General features: G+C 48.9%; 1 protein-coding gene across 1 annotated transcript in view; it reads left to right on the forward strand.

Annotated features, from left to right (window-relative positions):
• inpp5d (inositol polyphosphate-5-phosphatase D) overlaps positions 1-18,143 on the forward strand; it is a 177,977-nt gene that overhangs the window by 140,826 nt on the left and 19,008 nt on the right. The window contains exon 25 of the mRNA XM_067995537.1: positions 11,069-11,185. Coding sequence (XP_067851638.1) covers positions 11,069-11,185 — 117 coding nt within the window. The remainder of the gene's footprint in view (positions 1-11,068; positions 11,186-18,143) is intronic.

Raw genomic sequence — 18,143 nt, forward strand, 5'->3', positions numbered from 1 at the left:
TCAATGTCACATGCTCACAACATTCCACTGGGTGAAACCTAATCATCAAACATCCATTGTGTGTAGTGACACGCAGATTACTGCCTGCATCAATAACTTTTACAACTCTCACTTGTTTTAGTTGGGGAGGAAGAGAGAGCTGGAAGAGCGATGACATCATTCTTGTAATGACATCATGTCCGTGATGACGCATTTCAATATGATCACGTCATTGTGTATTTGTAAACTAACGTGGCAAAGGTCAGCAGATGGTTTCGCTGATGTTTCCCCTTTTGTACAGGACAATGAGTTCCAAAGGGGGAACTGCATGCAGGAAAGACCCTGACTGACTTAAACCATTTCTCGTGAACGCCCACGTGTACCTTAAATTCAGCCCTATATATCTGCTCCCATTCCGCATTCTGTGTCGATACCAAAGGTTTTTAAAAATTCTTTGTGCTACTGTTGGTTTTGTGCAGAAATTTCTCGGTTCCCTTTGAAGAAAACCATGAAGGGTACTTTCAGTTTATAGGTGAGAACATTTCTGCCCACATCAATACTTCCTCGTTCTTTCAACCTCAACACACAAGTTATCTGCAATAAGAAAAAAATGAAACCTTTTAAGAGATTATCCTTACCCTGGAGAGGTGTTGTCCCCCACCAGACACCCCGACCGTATGAAATCACCCTTCCAATGCGAAGCCTTGCAAGATGGGAGAAAGGAGTAGAACAGTAACTGGTAACAATGATATAAGTTAGCAAAGCCAATAGCACTTCCCCTATAACCATCTCTCTCCCTCTCTTTCTCTATCCTCTCTCTTTCTCTTTACTCTGTTCTGCCCTCTCTCCCTTTAGAACCTTGTGGGTTTTGCCTCATATAGCCAGCTTCTCTCGAAGCACAATTCCCCCTTCCCACTGCCCAGTCCCTCGGGATTGTTGCAGTAGTATCTGCAGAGACTGATTCAGGACACACATCTTGTCCACCTTGTGTACATCCCAGGGGATTGAGCAACCTCTTTGGTCGGCCCATCCATTTTTTTTTGGTCATGCGATTCCACACATTTATGTTCTGCTTTCTGCCGGGGCAAATGAAAGCTTTCTGCAGAGATTAATCGCTGGCCATGTTCTATCTTAACAATCTGATTCTGTGCTCTCCAGTTAGACAACCGAGACCTTGATAGCGGTGAACATTGAGGTTTCTCTGTTCCCCTCTGGTGTTGGCTTCTCAGTAACATCTACACCCAACACCACTTCACTAACTGCATCCTTTCACAGTTTTGAGCTGTGGTATAGGTTGGATGTTAGTGGAAGTAACCAATGGTGCTTTACGCTTTGTACACTGGCCTGTAGTTGGCATTTCACCTCCTGAATTTAATCAGCATAGATCACAGGTTTGGGCTTCTTTTGTAGGATCTCCTGGTCCTTGTGGGCATGATGTTGATACTAGTCTGTGGGTTATGGCCCTTTCATTAAGGCTCATAGCTACTGTCTATTATTTCACTCTTGCTGCATTCACAAAAAAAACTGGGAAGGACTGTCCACACTTTGCAGCTGCGGGTGATTTGCGAGGCTGCGTGTGATTTGCGGGGCTGTGGGTGATTTGCGAGGCTGCGTGTGATTTGCGGGGCTGCGGATGATTTGCGGGGCTGTGGGTGATTTGCGAGGCTGCGGGTGATTTGCGAGGCTGCGGGTGATTTGCGGGGCTGCGGGTGATTTGCGAGGCTGCGGGTGATTTGCGAGGCTGCGGGTGATTTGCGGGGCTGCGGGTGATTTGCGAGGCTGCGGGTGATTTGCGAGGCTGCGGGTGATTTGCGGGGCTGCGGGTGATTTGCGGGGCTGCGGGTGATTTGCAGGTGATTTGCGGGGCTGCGGGTGATTTGCGAGGCTGCGGGTGATTTGCGGGGCTGCGGGTGATTTGCGAGGCTGCGGGTGATTTGCGAGGCTGCAGGTGATTTGCGGGGCTGCGGGTGATTTGCGGGTGATTTGCGAGGCTGCGGGTGATTTGCGAGGCTGCGGGTGATTTGCGGGTGATTTGCGAGGCTGCAGGTGATTTGCGGGGCTGCGGGTGATTTGCGGGTGATTTGCGAGGCTGCGGGTGATTTGCGAGGCTGCGGGTGATTTGCGAGGCTGCGGGTGATTTGCGGGTGATTTGCGAGGCTGCGGGTGATTTGTGGGTGATTTGCGAGGCTGCGGGTGATTTGCGGGGCTGCGGGCGATTTGCAGGTGGTTTGCGAGGCTGCGGGTGATTTGCAGGGCTGCGGGTGATTTGCGAGGCTGCGGGCGATTTGCAGGGCTGCGGGTGATTTGCGAGGCTGCGGGTGATTTGCGGGGCTGCGGGTGATTTGCGAGGCTGCGGGCGATTTGCGGGTGATTTGCGGGGCTGCGGGTGATTTGCGAGGCTGCGGGTGATTTGCGGGTGATTTGCGAGGCTGCGGGTGATTTGCGAGGCTGCAGGTGATTTGCGGGTGATTTGCGAGGCTGCAGGTGATTTGCGAGGCTGCAGGTGATTTGCGAGGCTGCGGGTGATTTGCGAGGCTGCGGGTGATTTGCGGGTGATTTGCGAGGCTGCGGGTGATTTGCGGGTGATTTGCGAGGCTGCGGGTGATTTGCGGGTGATTTGCGAGGCTGTGGGTGATTTGCGGGTGATTTGCGAGGCTGCGGGTGATTTGCGGGGCTGTGGGTGATTTGCGAGGCTGTGGGTGATTTGCGGGTGATTTGCGGGGCTGCAGGCGATTTGCAGGTGATTTGCGAGGCTGCGGGTGATTTGCGGGTGATTTGCGGGTGATTTGCGAGGCTGCGGGTGATTTGCGGGTGATTTGCGGGGCTGCGGGTGATTTGCGGGTGATTTGCGAGGCTGCGGGTGATTTGCGGGTGATTTGCGGGTGATTTGCGGGGCTGCGGGCGATTTGCAGGTGATTTGCGAGGCTGTGGGTGATTTGCGAGGCTGCGGGTGATTTGCGGGTGATTTGCGGGGCTGCGGGCGATTTGCGGGTGATTTGCGAGGCTGTGGGTGATTTGCGGGGCTGTGGGTGATTTGCGGGGCTGCGGGTGATTTGCGGGGCTGTGGGTGATTTGCGGGGCTGCGGGCGATTTGCGGGTGATTTGCGGGGCTGTGGGTGATTTGCGAGGCTGTGGGTGATTTGCGGGTGATTTGCGGGGCTGCGGGCGATTTGCAGGTGATTTGCGAGGCTGCGGGTGATTTGCGGGGCTGTGGGTGATTTGCGAGGCTGTGGGTGATTTGCGGGGCTGCGGGCGATTTGCGGGTGATTTGCGAGGCTGCGGGTGATTTGCGAGGCTGCGGGTGATTTGCGGGTGATTTGCGGGGCTGTGGGTGATTTGCGGGTGATTTGCGGGGCTGTGGGTGATTTGCGGGGCTGTGGGTGATTTGCGGGTGATTTGCGAGGCTGCGGGTGATTTGCGGGGCTGTGGGTGATTTGCGGGTGATTTGCGAGGCTGCGGGTGATTTGCGGGGCTGCGGGTGATTTGCGGGGCTGTGGGTGATTTGCGAGGCTGTGGGTGATTTGCGGGTGATTTGCGAGGCTGCGGGTGATTTGCAGGTGATTTGCGAGGCTGCGGGTTATTTGCGGGTGATTTGCGGGGCTGCGGGCGATTTGCAGGTGATTTGCGAGGCTGCGGGTGATTTGCGGGTGATTTGCGAGGCTGCGGGCGATTTGCGGGTGATTTGCGAGGCTGCGGGTGATTTGCGGGTGATTTGCGAGGCTGCGGGTGATTTGCGGGTGATTTGCGAGGCTGCGGGCGATTTGCGGGTGATTTGCGAGGCTGCGGGTGATTTGCGGGTGATTTGCGAGGCTGCGGGCGATTTGCGGGTGATTTGCGAGGCCATGGGTGATTTGCGAGGCTGTGGGTGATTTGCGGGTGATTTGCGGGGCTGTGGGTGATTTGCGAGGCTGCAGGTGATTTGCGGGGCTGCGGGTGATTTGCGAGGCTGTGGGTGATTTGCGGGTGATTTGCGGGGCTGCGGGCGATTTGCAGGTGATTTGCGGGGCTGTGGGTGATTTGCGAGGCTGTGGGTGATTTGCGGGTGATTTGCGGGGCTGTGGGTGATTTGCGAGGCTGTGGGTGATTTGCGGGTGATTTGCGGGGCTGCGGGCGATTTGCAGGTGATTTGCGAGGCTGCGGGTGATTTGCGAGGCTGTGGGTGATTTGCGGGTGATTTGCGGGGCTGCGGGCGATTTGCAGGTGATTTGCGAGGCTGCGGGTGATTTGCGGGGCTGCGGGCGATTTGCGGGGCTGTGGGTGATTTGCGGGGCTGCGGGCGATTTGCGGGTGATTTGCGGGGCTGCGGGTGATTTGCGGGTGATTTGCGAGGCTGCGGGTGATTTGCGGGGCTGCAGGTGATTTGCGAGGCTGCGGGTGATTTGCGAGGCTGCGGGTGATTTGCGAGGCTGCGGGTGATTTGTGGGTGATTTGCGAGGCTGCGGGTGATTTGCGGGTGATTTGCGGGGCTGTGGGTGATTTGCGGGGCTGCGGGTGATTTGCGAGGCTGCGGGTGATTTGCGGGGCTGCGGGTGATTTGCGAGGCTGCGGGTGATTTGCGGGTGATTTGCGGGGCTGCGGGTGATTTGCGGGTGATTTGCGAGGCTGCGGGTGATTTGCGGGGCTGCAGGTGATTTGCGAGGCTGCGGGTGATTTGCGAGGCTGCGGGTGATTTGCGAGGCTGCGGGTGATTTGTGGGTGATTTGCGAGGCTGCGGGTGATTTGCGGGTGATTTGCGGGGCTGTGGGTGATTTGCGAGGCTGCGGGTGATTTGCGGGTGATTTGCGGGGCTGCGGGTGATTTGCGGGTGATTTGCAAGGCTGCGGGTGATTTGCGGGTGATTTGCGGGGCTGTGGGTGATTTGCGAGGCTGTGGGTGATTTGCGGGTGATTTGCGGGGCTGCGGGTGATTTGCGGGTGATTTGCGAGGCTGCGGGTGATTTGCGGGTGATTTGCGAGGCTGCGGGTGATTTGCGGGGCTGTGGGTGATTTGCGGGTGATTTGCGAGGCTGCGGGTGATTTGCGGGGCTGTGGGTGATTTGCGGGTGATTTGCGGGGCTGTGGGTGATTTGCGAGGCTGCGGGTGATTTGCGGGGCTGCGGGTGATTTGTGGGGCTGCGGGTGATTTGCGGGTGATTTGCAGGTGATTTGCGGGTGATTTGCGGGTGATTTGCGGGGCTGCGGGTGATTTGCGGGTGATTTGCGAGGCTGCGGGTGATTTGCGGGTCTGCGGGTGATTTGCGGGTGATTTGCGGGTGATTTGCGAGGCTGTGGGTGATTTGCGGGTGATTTGCGAGGCTGTGGGTGATTTGCGGGTGATTTGCGGGTGATTTGCGAGGCTGTGGGTGATTTGCGGGTGATTTGCGAGGCTGCGGGTGATTTGCGGGGCTGTGGGTGATTTGCGGGTGATTTGCGGGTGATTTGCGAGGCTGTGGGTGATTTGCGGGTGATTTGCGAGGCTGCGGGTGATTTGCGGGTGATTTGCGGGTGATTTGCGAGGCTGCGGGTGATTTGCGGGTGATTTGCGGGTGATTTGCGAGGCTCTTGCTGAAGTATTTCCCACGTCGGGTGCAGTATTTTCCCGGTGTTGGTCGGGGATTGGTTGGTGTTTTTATCCCCATCAGCCACACTCACCTGGTTTACTGGGATGTCATTCATCTTTTCTGACAAAACAGTTGTTTTTCAGTCCCAATTCTTGCCTCCCTTCTTGCTGCTGTTTCTGGGCCTAGAGCAAACGGAAAGAACTTCACGCCATTCAATATATTTGAATGGGGAGCCAGACAGAGAGGTGCCATTTGCGTGGAGTGTACGGAGGAGCGGCAAAGCTCGGACAGCGGTGTCCAGATTCTGCATCTAATTCCACTTCTCCACTCACCGGAAGGTTTTCCAATTGGAACCCATTGATTTCTGCCACTCTAAACACCTGTAAACAATTTTACAACACCAAGTTATAGTCCAGCAATTTTATTTTAAATTCACAAGCTTTCGGAGGCTACCTCCTTCCTCAGGTGAACGGCGTGAAGTTCTTTCCGTTTGCTCTAGGCCCAGAAACAGCAGCGAGAAGGGAGGCAAGAATTGGGACTGAAAAACAACTGTTTTGTCAGAAAAGATGAATGACATCCCAGTAAACCAGGTGACTGTGGCTGATGGGGATAAAAACACCAACCAATCCCCGACCAGCACCGTTCACCTGAGGAAGGAGGTAGCCTCCGAAAGCTTGTGAATTTAAAATAAAATTGCTGGACTATAACTTGGTGTTGTAAAATTGTTTACAATTGTCAACCCCAGTCCATCACCGGCATCTCCACATCACTCTAAACACCCGCAGCTCTTTACAATATCAAATCAGTCACTCTGAGTACTCTCTCTCTGGCCTGAACTGATCTTATCCCACAGGGTTATTTGGTCTCTGATTAAGCTACCTCCACAATTCTCCAAACTCATATGAGTTAGCAAAACCATTTCAGGTTATTTTTGCTGGATTCAGTGGTCCTGTTTGCCCTAAAATTAAAGGATAAAAGTCTCAAAAATCACAAAAATCCTGCCACTATGGTTCCAACTCATTTCAGTGACATAAGACTTTCATCATCATGGCAACACACTTTAGGTGTAGCGCTGCTGTTCTTTAATCTTACACTGTCCAGCTTTGGCGTGGGGGACGGGGTTGGAAAATCTGCCCTGTCCACTTTTCCATGTAAATTCCACCGTTTTCAATTGGGTCCAGACCTCCCTATTGTGGCCTTTACTGCCAAGGGTCCCAGTTTGATCAAAATTTCTGTACAATTTTGACATCCCATAAAAAGACACAAGGCACTGCTGTTCCATAAATGCATCACTCCCGATGGACTGACTTAACCCAATCCTCCAAATTCTTCCCAGGTGTTCCCTTAACCAAATCCATTATTTTAATGCACTGTTCCAGATTATATTGTCATCAATTAGTTTCCATATTGGTGCTCATATTTGATGGTATTGTTTGAACCAGGGTTTCAACACCATACTTGTGTACAGCTTCATTGTAAAGTTAACTTGTTACTACTTTAACTTCTCTATCTCTCAAAATCTCAGTCACAAACCCATCCATAGGAAGTTGTAGTTTCTTTCAGTTATAAAGGTCACAAAATATTTCCAAAATCTGTACTTTAAAGTTCAACAAAATGTTCATGAAACTCACTCACTCTGTCAAGCCCATCACTCACTCACACACTCATCACTCACACACATCACTCACTCACACTCATCACTCACACACATCACTCACTCACACACTCATCACTCACACACACTCATCACTCACTCACCCACCACTCAGACACTCACCACTCACTCACACTCATCACTCACTCACCCACCACTCAGACACTCACCACTCACTCACACTCATCACTCACTCACCCACCACTCAGACACTCACCACTCACTCACACTCATCACTCACTCACCCACCACTCAGACACTCACCACTCACTCACACTCATCACTCACTCACCCACCACTCAGACACTCACCACTCACTCACACTCATCACTCACTCACTCACACTCATCACTCACTCACTCATTGGGGACTTGTGTCAAAATTGGGAGAGCTGTCCCACAGACTAGTCAAGCAACAGCCTGACATAGCCATACTCACAGAATCATATCTTTCAGTCACGTCCCAGACTCTTCCATCACCATCCCTGGGTATGTCCTCTCCCACCGGCAGGACAGACCCACCAGAGGTGGCGGTACAGTGATATACAGTCAGGACGGAGTGGCCCTGGGAGTCCTCAACATTGACTCTGGACCCCATGAAATCTCATGGCATCAGGTCAAACATGGGCAAGGAAACCTCCTGCTGATTACCACCTACCATCCTCCCTCAACTGATGAACCAGTCCTCCTCCATGTTGAACACCACTTGGAGGAAGCACTGAGGGTAGCAAGGGCACTGAATGTACTCTGGGTGGGGGACTTCAATGTCCATCACCAAAAGTGGCTCGGTAGCACCACTACTGATCGAGCTGGCCGAGTCCTGAAGGACATAGCTGACAGACTGGGCCTGCGGCAGGTGGTGAGCGAACCAACATGAGGGAAAAACCAACTTGACCTCGTCCACACCAATCTACCTGTCGCAGATGCATCTGTCGATGCCAGTATTGGTAGGAGTGACCACCGCACAGTCCTTGTGGAGATGAAGCCCCGTCTTCGCAATGAGGACACCATCCAACGTGTTGTGTGGCACTACCACCGTGCTAAATGGGATAGATTCAGGACAGATCTAGCAGCTCAAAACTGGGCATCAATGAGGTGCAGTGGGCCATCAGCAGCAGCAGAATTGTATTCCAGCACAATCTGTAACCTCATGGCCCGGCATATTCCTCACTCTACCATTACCAACAAGCCAGGGGATCAACCCTAGTTCAATGAGGAGTGTCGAAGGGCATGCCAGGAGCAGCACCAGGCGTACCTAAAAATTTGGTGCCAACCTGGTGAAGCTACAACTCAGGACTACATGCATGCTAAACAGCGGAAGCAACATGCTATAGACAGAGCTAAGCAATTCCACAACCAACGGATCAGATCAAAGCTCTGCAGTCCTGCCACATCCAGTCGTGAATGGTGTGGACAATTAAAGAACTAATGGGAGGACGAGGCTCCGTGAACATCCCTATCCTCAATGATGGCGGAGTCCAGCACGTGAGTGCAAAAGTACAAGGCTGAAGCGTTTGCAACCATCTTCAGCTAGAACTGCTGAGTGGATGACACATCTCGGCCTCCTCCCGATATTCCCACCATCACAGAAGCCAGTCTTCAGCCAATTCGATTCACTCCAAGTGATATCAAGAAACGGCTGAGTGCACTGGATACAGCAAAGGCTATGGGCCCCAACAACATCCCGGCTGTAGTGCTGAAGACTTGTGTTCCAGAACTAGCCGTGCCTCAAGCCAAACTGTTCCAGTACAGCTACAACACTGGCATCTACACAACAATGTGGAAAATTGCCCAGGTATGTCCTGTCCACAAAAAGCAGGACAAATCCAATCCAGCCAATCACCACCCCATCAGTCTACTCTCAATCATCAGCAAAGTGATGGAAGGTGTCGTCGACAGTGCTATCAAGCGGCACTTACTCACCAATAACTTGCTCACCGATGCTCAGTTTGGGTTCTGCTAGGACCACTCGTCTCCAGACCTCATTACAGCCTTGGTCCAAACATGGACAAAAGAGCTGAATTCCAGAGGTGAGGTGAGAGTGACTGCCCTTGACATCAAGGCAGCATTTGACCGAGTGTGGCACCAAGGAGCCCTAGTAAAATTGAAGTCAATGGGAATCAGGGGGAAAACTCTCCAGTGGCTGGAGTCATACCTAGCACAAAGGAAGATGGTAGTGGTTGTTGGAGGCCAATCATCTCAGCCCCAGGACATTGCTGCAGGAGTTCCTCAGGGCAGTATCCTAGGCCCAACCATCTTCAGCTGCTTCATCAATGACCTTCCCTCCATCATAAGGTCAGAAATGGGATATTCACTGATGATTGCACAGTGTCCAGTTCCATTCGCAACCCCTCAGATAATGAAGCAGTCCGAGCCCGCATGCAGCAAGACCTGGACAACATCCAGGCTTGGGCTGATAAGTGGCGAGTAACATTCACGCCAGATAAGTGCCAGGCAATGACCATCTCCAACAAGAGAGAGTCTAACCACCTCCCCTTGACATTCAACGGCATTACCATCGCCAAAACCCCCACCATCAACATCCTGGGGGTCACCATTGACCAGAAACTTAACTGGACCAGCCACATAAATACTGTGGCTACAAGAGCTGTTCAGAGGCTGGGTATTCTGTGGCGAGTGACTCACCTCCTGACTCCCCAAAGCCTTTCCACCATCTACAAGGCACAAGTCAGGAGTGTGATGGAATACTCTCCACTTGCCTGGATGAGTGCAGCTCCAACAACACTCAAGAAGCTCGACACCATCCAGGACAAAGCAGCCCGCTTGATTGACACCCCATCCACCGCCCTAAACATTCACTCCCTTCACCACCGGCGCACTGTGGCTGCAGTGTGTACCATCCACAGGATGCACTGCAGCAACTTGCCAAGGCTTCTTCGACAGTACCTCCCAAACCCGCGACCTCTACCACCTAGAAGGACATGGGCAGCAGGCACATGGGAACAACACCACCTGCACGTTCCCCTCCAAGTCACACACCATCCCGACTTGGAAATATATCGCCATTCCTTCATCGTCGCTGGGTCAAAATCCTGGAACTCCCTTCCTAACAGCACTGTGGGAGAACCGTCACCACACGGACTGCAGCGGTTCAAGAAGGCGGCTCACCACCACCTTCTCAAGGGCAATTAGGGATGGGCAATAAATGCTGGCTTTGCCAACGACGCCCACATCCCATGAACTAATAAAAAAGAAAACACTCATCACTCACTCACACTCTTCACTCACACTCATCACTCACTCACACTCATCACTCACTCACACACTCAGCACTCACTCACACTCATCACTCACTCACTCACACACACTCAGCACTCACTCACACACTCATCACTCACACACACTCAGCACTCACTCACACACTCATCACTCACACACACATTATTCACTCACTCACACTCATTACTCATTCACTCCCATCACCCTCCCTCGCGCCCCCCTCCCTCGCGTAGCCCCTCCTCACGCCCCCTCCTTCCTTCACGCGCCACTATCTCCCTCACGGGCCGCCCCCCTCCCTCACGCGCTGCCCCCCTCCCTCACCATATTGCATAATCTGAGCCTTTGTTCCTTTGTATTCCAGCGCTGTGCTGGAATTCTATCCTGATCTGCACTGATTTCTCTCCTGCTTTCTATGAGGGCACATCACAAAAGGAATTGGGGGGCATTCTGGTCATGTTACCTCAGTGCTTCCAGGTTAGGTAAGGATTTAAAGTTGCTGAACTTCAGTCTAATCATTCATTTGAGTGAGGGGACCTTCATCCCAACTACTGGAGATACATCTCAACCCAAATCAGCAAGGGCAGGACTCTTGACTCCTGAGTATAAGAAATTCTCTTTCTGTGAAATAACATCTGTTCTTTCACTTTTGTTCCTCAGGGTAGCAACGAGAAACCCACAACTGGTAGCAGAAGAAGCAGCTGCAAAGGCCCGAGACAGAGTGCCATTACCAAGCCTACCAGAGACCTCTTCCAAGGATGACAGCAAACCCTCAAGGTACTTTAATTGGGATCCGGTTGAAGCAGGAAAGGCACAGGCTGACATGGGCCTTTCACCTTTGAACCCTGGATTAGAGTCAAATCCAGACACAGAGGTTGAAAGGCCCGACAATGCTGATGGCTTCATATCTGTTGAGGGTTGTAATGAAAACACAATTTGAGCCATTGCTGCCCAGTTCTAACCAGGCATGAGTGCACAGAACAATACCACCCATCATATCCCCCGCCGATCTTCACAGTAGCTCATTCAGATCATTGCGCGCTCCGTCCTGTTTATGTGCAGGTCAACCTAGGAAACAAGCAAATGCTGATCAGCAGCTTCAAATACAAAAAGTCGACAGTCCCCACAAAGCTCACAATGTAAGAACGTCTCGACTATAGACCAGTGATGTGCAAAGACAAGCAATTACAGGGGCCAGGATTTCCTCGGAGCAGCTCCCGCTCTGCCCCCGTAATTTCGCCGGACATGTGGCGTAGATCGGGTTTCCGGCAATGTTACGATGGCAGGGCAGGGTTCTGTTTTGGATTTACTACAAACTATTTATTTGGAGGTCCGACCTTTTTTTAATCAACTAATCGATCTTCTGTGGCGCTGCACATGGGGTTAAAGGCCAAGTGTGGTCTCCAGATGAAGCAGAGATAGTTGGGCCAGGGTGCACAGACCTAGGATTGTTAATAAGGTACATGGAGATAAACATGTTGTATTTATATATATATATATATATATATATATATATTTATGTCTTAGATCCATTGTGTACCTGCACTAAGCCTTTCATTTTCTATTATTTGAACATTTTATTTCTGCTGCATTTATGTTCGTTCTATTACATTTGTTTTACATTTACATATAATTTAGGATGTGCTGCATTTATTGACATAATTTTATTTACTATAGTCTCAAATGAATTGTGGGTCTGAACTCAAACCTTTAATGTTTCCATATTTATTTATATTTACATCTCAAACCCACTGCGCACCTTTTCAATTTTCTCACTTTATTATATTTAGTGCTGTATTTATATATATTTATTAGATTCAAATCTTCTGCAGCATTTATAATTGTACGTTTGTTTCAGTCTCATTCGTTACCTACACTCAGCCCCCTTCACTTTTCATACTTGTATATGTATTTAGTGCTATATTCCTATTATATATTGGTATGTTATGTTGTGTATTATATTTATCTCAGACCATTCACTGTCCCTCACTGTAATTATATGTGCTGTGTTTGTGTATTATATTTGTGTCTCAGACCCTTCACTCTCCATTAATGTATGTTATATTATATGTGCTGTGTTTATACATTGGGCCAGAACTTGCTGTGAAAATAACAGTGAGGCTAACAGCACTCTCCGTTATTTATGCATAAATTGCACAGCAACTTCAGGTGAGGGCAGATGCGCAGTTAAACACGGAAACCCAGAAGTTGCTGTCTGAGACGCATCAGCTTTGCAGAAACGGCCACCTCGCCGTCTGACTCACCGTTCAAATACATTGAATGGCGTGAAGTTACCTGTTTGTGTGGCAGATATGAACTAAACTCGCCGCAGAAAGTTAGGGCTTGTCCTTTTCAGCCTAAGTACCCATTTTAACAGCACGGCAAGTCCTAATGACGGCCAAACAACCTCTCTGGCACTGAAAATTAACTATTACAAGTGTGGAGTCTCATTCCTTCAGAATTTAATTGCTGTTGGAGATTTTTTTTTAAAATTAAATTTAAAAAATTTTTACTTTTTCTTTCTGTTTTTTCTCTCTCTCTTAATCCAGTCTTTCTTACCCCTTCTTTATTTCACTTTCTGTACCTGATTTGACATTGAATTCACCTACACTTCCTGGTTCAGACTCTGCGCTGCTCATTAACGATTCTTCAATCTGACTGATTAAGGAGACACACAGTTGATCCCATCGTGCACTGAGGTCCCAGATGCCCTGTTGCCTTCGCTGCCCCATTATCAGCTCGCACTTCCAGCAAGTTATGGCGCAAAACATTGTTGAGCTGAAGGGTGAGGGAAAAAGTCTTACTAACGGGGCACGCTGCGAGATGCCCTGCTCCAGCAAGATCTGGCTCAATATATTTATAGCTAGACACTTCCCTCTCCATTATTGCATCTTATATTAATAATATTGGGTCAGATCTTGCTGTGAGTGGCGAAAAATGGTGCCAGCCTATGTTAGACTTGCACTCGCCCACAGACTTTCCATGGAGTTTTGCATGACAGTAAGTTACTGTCAGCAGGAGTGCAGCACACTCTACAGGACATCTGGGACATGTGTGAACAGGGCCAGCAACTGTGTGTCTCCTTAACCAAACAGACTGGAGAATCGTTAATGAGCAACGCAGAGTCTGAACCAGGAAGTGTTAGTTGGAATAGTGAATTCAATGTCAAATCAGGTAGAGAAAGTGAAATAAAAAGAGAGGGGAAGGAAGATTGGATTAAGTGAGAGAGATAAAAGAGACAGAAAGGAAAAGTTAAAAAAAATTATTTAATTGTATAAGAAATCTCTAACAATAATTAAAAGCTGAAGGAATGAGACTCCATATTTGTAAAAGTTAATTTTCAGTGCCAGAGAGGTTGTTTGCCGTCATTAAGACTTATCACATCGTTAAAAGGGTACTTAGACTGGAATGGACAAGACTTAACTTTTTGTGGTGAGTTTAGTCCGTATCTACACTTTGAGCAAGCGGGAAAGAGCTTGAATGGGAAGCCAGACGACGCGATGCTGCTTTCGCAGAGCTTACGGCGGAGTGGCACATCTCGGACAGCAACTTGCGGATTTTTGCGTTTAACTGCGCGTCTGCCCTCGCCTGAAGTTGCGCATAAATAACTGAGCGCTGTTAGTCTTACCGTTATTTTCACAGTAAAATCTGGGTCATTATATTATATGTGCTGTGTTTGTATTCATATTTATGTCTCAGACCCTTCACTCTCTGTTACTGTAATTCTATTTTATATTTCTATGTGCTGTGTTTATATGATGTCACTCTCCATCGCTATCAATTTTATATAAAAATTGGTGACTGGCTTGCAACATTCCATTTCAAAAACTCACATGTCGGGCACTTGCTTTTGGAAAATCAGTTTTAAATGTGGCCACATAACCGTAGGTGGCACTTACAGCGTTTTCAATATTAAATAGGTCATGTAACGTTAGGTTGAAAAGCAGCAGGGAACATTGAGTTCATGCAGTGCTACACCATGGCCTCCCGGTGGTTCTGCAGCAGTGCCCTTGTTGCAACTGCATATCTCAGAATCAGTGGCTGAAACTGTAGAGGTTTGGACAGCTTATTTTGTTCCAACTTTCTCGCAACTGACCTTATAGACCCTTGGGGCACCGCAATAGATTAAATGGTACAGCCATTCCCCACAGTGAGGATGAGCCCCCCCCCTCCATACAAAGCAAATATTCACTGGTGCCCACCCCCCATGAAGGTCCACAATCTGCGGCCACCTATGCAACCTGTTTCTGGCAGTCAGGAATCACCTGGTTCGCTGTGTCGGTGCTGCTCTTGCCTGCTTATTCCCCCTTGCCCTCACTCTTACTCCCACCTCTCCCCACTCCCCTCCTCTCCCCCTCCCAGCTGCCTCCTTCCCTTTCCCTCTCCTTGGTCTAATTAATCCTCTGCCCTCTAACGCTGTTTGACCTGAATACTCCATTCGCACTTGTCTCTCCATGTGTAGTGTCATGGGAGATCAACTAGTATATTATTCTATGTGCTGTATTTGTATATCGTGGGAGCCCGTCAAAAAGTAAGCAGGCCAACTCCGAGCAGGAGCGGGGCCCCCTCGGGCCCATCGAGACTGCAACCAGCAGCAAGATGGAGGCATCAGCAGGCCGTCCAAGAGCAAATGGGGCGGCCTAGAGCAAGCGGGATGGTCTAGAGCTGTGACCAGGAATGAGAGGGGACATCCTGAGGCCTGACAAAAACGGAACCACTAGCAGGACAGTGATGGCAGGACGAGGCATCGCAGAGGCCATGCAAAGTAAAGTTCAATTTAGTAAATATATTATTTTCCAAGACAGCTTAAGATTTTTAAAAACTTTAAGAGAAAAAAGCAGGTCAGGGTGTGGGTGATTGTGACATCCAGAAGGTTGCTAAACGTGGATAATTTAAATCTGTTGAGATTTATCTGATAACTACTATTTAAAATATATATGTTAAGATTCTGCAAATGTACAGGAAGATTTTTTTATATATATTGAAAGCACGCAAATTGTGATGAGAAAGACAAACTTCAATGTAACAATAAAGATAAATATAGACAAAAAGATGAGTTCACATTGCAAGGATAAAAAAAAATTCTTACGAATTAAAAAGGATCACATGACACAAGGCAGTTCAACACACTGATTTACACCTGTACAACATCGATGCTTTGAGAGGGTTCAGAGAAAAAAAACCTGCATTTATATAGCACCTTTTACATCCTCACACCGTCCCAAAGCGCTTACATAGCCAATGAAGTATGTTGAAGTTGTAATGTAGGAACCGCAGCAGCTAATTTGCGTACAACAAGCTCCGATAAACAGCAATGTGATAATGACCAGATAATTTGTTTTTTTAGTGGTGTTGGAGGATAAATATTATGTAGATAAATGCAGCAGCCATTTTATGCACAGCAAGGTCCCCCTAACAGTAGGTGAATGATCAGATTGAGGGAGGAATGTTGGCCAGGAAACTGGGAGAAGAGCCTGCTCTTCTTTGAATGATGCATGGGATTTTTTATGGCTATCTGAACAAGGAGACTGGGCCTCTGTTTAACGTCTTAGCCAAAAGTTGGCACCTCTGACAGTGCAGCACTCCCTCAGCACTGCTCTGAAGTATGTGCTTAACTATCTGGAGTGGGAGGTGAACCTACAACCTTCTGACTCAGAGGCGAGAGTTCTACCACCAAGCTAAACTAACTCTTGAAAAGAGATCAGGATGAGTCTAAAACTTGGGGCAATCAATCTCTATCAATTAGCCTGCAACAAACCCAGAAATGACAGTAGAAAAAAAAACCCCAGTAGTGAAGAGCTTTGGGAACTGTAGACCCAAAGTCACTTTGTTCCTCCCAAGCATGCTACACTTGTCATGTCTCAGATTACTCAGACACTGTACCCCAAAATGTTATTTTCTGGATAATGTTCCTGTGCAATCTTCTTCCCTCCAACGAAAGCAAGTTGTTCTGTGAGTCTCTCCTCAAAACAGCACACTCCAGGTGGACTGCTTCTGTCTAGCACCAGGGGCCCAGGAATATCTAATCTTAACTATAAAGGGGAGATGGATATCGTGGTAGGAATGGGACTGAGGGTTAGATGGATACGTATGGAGAGAGGTGATCAAATGCTCTGTGGAACATGATGGGTCCCTGAGCTGCTGGAATCATGGGAATGTCAGGGAAGGGAGGGAACTGATCAGGGATGAATGATATAGGATGTGGAATTAGATGGGTATTATGGAAGTTTATTGATTTTGTTTTGGGATCGGAGAGAAACTCTCGAGAAACTTTGCAGAGTTATTTCCTTCAGCAGATTAAATGGGTGGGTAGAGTCCCTGATAGGGTAGATTGTAGATGAGCTGTTGAAGGAGTGGCTTTATTCCCTGGGATAATAACAATTACGAGAGGTTATACTGACAATTAGGGATAGAAGGGTGATTTTCCTCTTTCACCCCCGTCAGGTACCAGACGGGAGCAGCCTACCTGAGGTGTGCTGTGCTTCTGAAGGGAGCAGAATGCCCAAATTTCCTGGCCTAAGCCTATAGTAGGTCAGCCCCCTGATAGGGCCCTGCACTTGGAATGGTGGGAGACAGAAAAAGAAGGCCCGAGAGGCAAACGCCCTCCCCGGCAGGATCTTGCAACTGTAACAGGGGTGGAATAGGACTGCACAGGCAGATGCAAGAGGTGTGTGGCTGCACCCCTGGCTTGGGGACCTTCTAACATCCTTATTTATGTTTTTAGCGTATTCCTGAGTTTATGCCCCCTTGTTACTGACTCACTGACCAGTGGAATAATCTCTCAGTATTTACCGTCTGAAACCCTTTCATAATTTGAACTAGATCTCCCTTAACCTGTCCTGTTCCGATGAATATGGTCCTAGATTTTTATAGGGATGATTTCTGTTGGCCTCCTCCCCCAATAAACAGTTCCGTAATGTCCTGTGCAACTCAGATTGAGTGTAACTGGCACAGGCCCAACATTAGTAATCTGGAGGGAGGTTTATTAATTAGACTCTGAGAAAGATTAACAGTGGGATTCTCGGCTGTGCCCACCTGTGGTGCACGCCATAAAACTGACAATGGAGCATGTGGCAGGGCTCTCCTCGAGGTCCAAACAACAACAACTTGCATTTAACATAGTAAAACGTCCTGAGGTGCTTCCAAAGCTGTTGCTGGGGAGATATAAAAAAATAATTTAACCTGTAGCCTCTCTCCATCTTTGGGCTGCCCCTGAATCCCCCCCAGACCTTCCACTCACTGCCAAGGCTGATGTGACGAGTAGGTGAGATACCAGGGAAGGAATCCCAGCGGAACCATATCCCAGCAGGAGTTTGGTGCCTTCAGGAGATGAGAGGTGAAAACCCAGAAAACACTCTCTTTGCACATAACATAAAGGCCTTCAGTAAGGTACTGCATTGTAGACCAATGGCTAAGGTCAGAGCTTGTGGAGTCAGGAGGTACAAAACAGAAAACAGAGAGGAGTTAAGGGTAGCTACTCAGACTGGAAAAGGTGGGAAGTGGTGTTCCACAGGGACCAGTGCTGGGACCACTGTTTTTTGCAATTTACATTAACAATTTGGACTTGGGAATCGGAAGTACAATTTCAAAGTTTATGGACGACGTCAAATTGGGGGTATAGTCAATACAGAGAAAGAATGCATCAAAATGCAAGAAGACATTAATAAACTTGCAGAATGGGCATGTAATTGGCAAATGAATTTCAATATAGATAAGTGTGAGGTGGTGCATTTTG

The sequence above is a fragment of the Heptranchias perlo genome, chromosome 13, assembly GCF_035084215.1.
Source record: "Heptranchias perlo isolate sHepPer1 chromosome 13, sHepPer1.hap1, whole genome shotgun sequence".
In the NCBI taxonomy this organism is placed as follows: Eukaryota; Metazoa; Chordata; class Chondrichthyes; order Hexanchiformes; family Hexanchidae; genus Heptranchias; species Heptranchias perlo.